The sequence below is a fragment of the Phoca vitulina genome, unplaced genomic scaffold (assembly GCF_004348235.1).
Source record: "Phoca vitulina isolate PV1807 unplaced genomic scaffold, GSC_HSeal_1.0 scaffold2932, whole genome shotgun sequence".
Classification (NCBI taxonomy): domain Eukaryota; kingdom Metazoa; phylum Chordata; class Mammalia; order Carnivora; family Phocidae; genus Phoca; species Phoca vitulina.
The window spans coordinates 1-3162 of NW_022592617.1; the positions used below are offsets into that span (position 1 = coordinate 1).

Sequence of the window (3162 nt, forward strand, 5' to 3'; positions counted from 1 at the left end):
GGTTCTTGAATCCATAAAATTCTATATGTTGAGAGAAGCCAAAACATGGCCTCTTCCCCAAGTTGACTTTCCCTCCTCAGCCATGCATATTTCTGGGGTGAATTCCAAAGCTGAGTTTTTTAAACTCCTTGATGGAAGCTCTAAAACTTTTTTGGGAAACAGGGTGAGAACAGCAAATTCAGTCCCCACCCTGGATCATCCTCTCCCTACTATGTTATCTGTGGGGAATGCAGGACAGGGGGTCCTGAAAGCATCACACTCTCACAATGACCACAAGCCTGCAGAGTGTATCCAGATAGCTGAGTGTGGCAGCCAGACTTTTCAGGGCCTTACACACAGCATCAGAGCTCAAGTCAGACCCAGTGAGACTGTACCAGAAAACACATGTGGCCCAGAGGTGCCCACAAGGCAAGCTGCGGCTGGACAGGAGCCAAGGCATGAGAATGTGGATTCCAGCAACAGAGTAGAAATGGTACAGGGCAAAGTGATGGTGGAGAAGAATTTAGAACATTTTGCCATGTCCAGCCTGTCCACGGATATATTCGACACCGAGGAGCTCTGTACTCTTCAATCCCAATCTTGTGACACCTTGACAACCAGTGAGTTGGGAAGCTCCAAAATGATAAATGTCAGTATGAGTAAGGTAGAAACTGCCCTGACCACTGAACGTCCCTCACCAAAAATACTGGTTCCCCAAGATTCTAAGCTATCAGAGCTGAAAAGACAGCTTCTGAGTGAGTTAAAGTTTAAATTGGAGAGTGAGGAGCATAACCAGGCTCAAAGATGTCCCACTGACATGCCCCTTACTTCAGATAGCTTGACTTCCAAGGCTTCACTGACTCCATCCCAGAGTGTCTGCAGCGGGGACATGGAAGCATCCCAGGTGCTGCATGTCCAATTGGAGGACAGCAGAATTAGCACGGGGCAGCAGCAGGAGTCCTGGGACTCTAAGCTGGCCTTCTGTAAGTGCCGGACTAAGAATTTCCCACAAAGAAAAAGTGAAAGGAAAGTGAGACCTCAGGATTCCAAAGCAAGAAAATGTAGAAGTGAGGACTCAGGAGTAGGGACATCTGTAGGCAGAAAAGAGAGCTACCGTGTTGAGGACAGAAAATTAGAGAGGGCTTCCCCATCTCTGTCACAGAATGAACAGTTTCCTCCTGAAAGTTACTTCAGAAAAAAGATGAGGCACTTTTTTCAGTGGATCAATTCCAAGAAAAAAATCACAGGGCAGCAGGAAAGTCCCCAGCAAAAAGCCAAGTTCACGTCAACCTTAGTGCAGCACCAAGACCCAGTTCAAAGTGTGACTACTTTTGTGAGTGATGGGCCTCCTGAAGCTCACAAGCTCATGACTACCACTGGGAAGGTCCTAGAAGAGAAGCTGGCATATAGGTATGGATCTGAGGCCTCAGCATTAAGCCAGCAGCAGGAGGAACTACAGGCCCAGGTAGGGCCTGACAAGAGATATTCCTCCAACTATTGGGCTCTCTCTGACCCACAACAAAAGAAACGGGCAAGTATCAAGTCCTGCAGCCAGGAAGCCGTCTGTGCTGACCAGAACCGTCTTAGAAGTGTCAGACAGAACAGACACAGGGTCAGACATCCCCGAAAAGTTGTGGCCTTCGAGGACCAGGTATTAAGCCAGAGTCAACCCCCTTCTTCTCTGCCCTCTGGGGAGCCTGTGCCTCATCCAAGCCCCACCTGTGTGCATCAAGTATGCCAGGTCCTTTCGGCCACCCCTGGTGAAAGTACTGTGTTTAGCGATTTGACTCTTCTACTCAAGCAGAAAATGCTTCTCCAGCACTTCCACAGAGAAAAATTTCCCTAAAGAAATCATTCTGTCCTTGTTAAGAAAGCCTCACAGTTTTCATGACAATATATCCTCTGATGAGGGGCGCCTGGGTGGCTCAGTCGTTAAGAGTCTGCCTTCGGCTCAGGTCATAATCCCAGGGTCCTGGGATCAAGCCCTGCATCGGGCTCCCTGCTCCGCGGGATGCCTGCTTCTCCCTCTCCCACTCCCCCTGCTTGTGTTCCCTCTCTCGCTGTCTCTCTCTCTGTCAAATAAATAAATAAAATCTTTAAAAAAAAATATATATATATCCTCTGATGAGAACAACCTTCAGCACAACCAAGAATATCAATCCTCCTCAATAAATGTTTCTTCTAATAGAGAGTGCTGTTCTCTGTGTGCTGCACTGGGACTGGGGCTGGGGCTTGTGCTTAGGGAAAGGAAGAATTGTGTTCAGCTCTTACTGGTTTCCTCTTTGGCTTCTGTAAGTGCACCAGTCCCTTGTAAGAAGCCGGACAGTGGCCTTCTCAGTTTTATCCTGGGGTCCTTTATTTGACCCTGCTCAGATGTCCTATATTAAAATATTTACATTTTTTTTTTTTTTCATAAAAAGTACAAAAAGCTTACTCTGAAAACCTTCGGGCCTTTACAAAGTGAGAAAAACCCTTAAAGTCTAGAACTTGGTTCAAACTCTCTTTTCATCTGCTCCCAAACTATCCGTTGGGTGGGATGAGTTACTATGTCACCTAGGCCTCACCTCCTGGAGGCTACTCAGGGCTTATTAGAACCCCATGATACCATTTCAGCATAAGAGTATATGGATAGTCTTTGAGCATGAAGACAGTACCTCCAGGGATGTTGCCAGGGACGTTGTCCTCCTATATGGTGCCTGCCTTCCCAAACATGCAACATTTTACACCAAGGTTACGGTAGTTTAGGAGTACATTAATTATCTATTGCTGTGTAATGGATACTACAAAATTTAGTGGCTTAAAAAATACATACTTATTATCTCACAGTTTTTGTGGGTCAGAAATTCAGGCGAGGCCTACCCGGATTTTCTGCTTCAAGGCTGCAATTAAGCTGTCAGCTGAGGCTACGTTCTCATCTGAAGGCTTGACTGGGGAAGGACCAACTCCTGTACTCATTCACACAGTTGTTGGCAGGATGCAGTTCCTCAAAGCCTGTTGGACTGGGATCCTCAGAACCTTGCTGGCTCTTGGCTAGAGCTGGCTGGTTCCTTGTCATGTGGGCTTCTCCAACATGGCAGCTTACATCATCAAAGCAAGGAGAGAGTTTGCAAACAAGACAGAAGTTACAATCTTTTGTAAACTAATAACGGAAATGACATCCCATTACCTTTCCTTTATTCTATT

At 46.5% G+C, this 3162-nt stretch overlaps 1 protein-coding gene across 1 annotated transcript; it reads left to right on the top strand.

Moving 5' to 3' along the window:
• Positions 1-469: 469 nt before the first annotated feature.
• On the top strand, positions 470-1825 carry LOC116629768 (spermatogenesis-associated protein 31D1-like). The gene has a single exon (XM_032399989.1). It carries the CDS (start codon positions 470-472, stop codon positions 1823-1825), a length of 1356 nt encoding a protein of 451 aa, XP_032255880.1.
• Positions 1826-3162: the final 1337 nt, after the last annotated feature.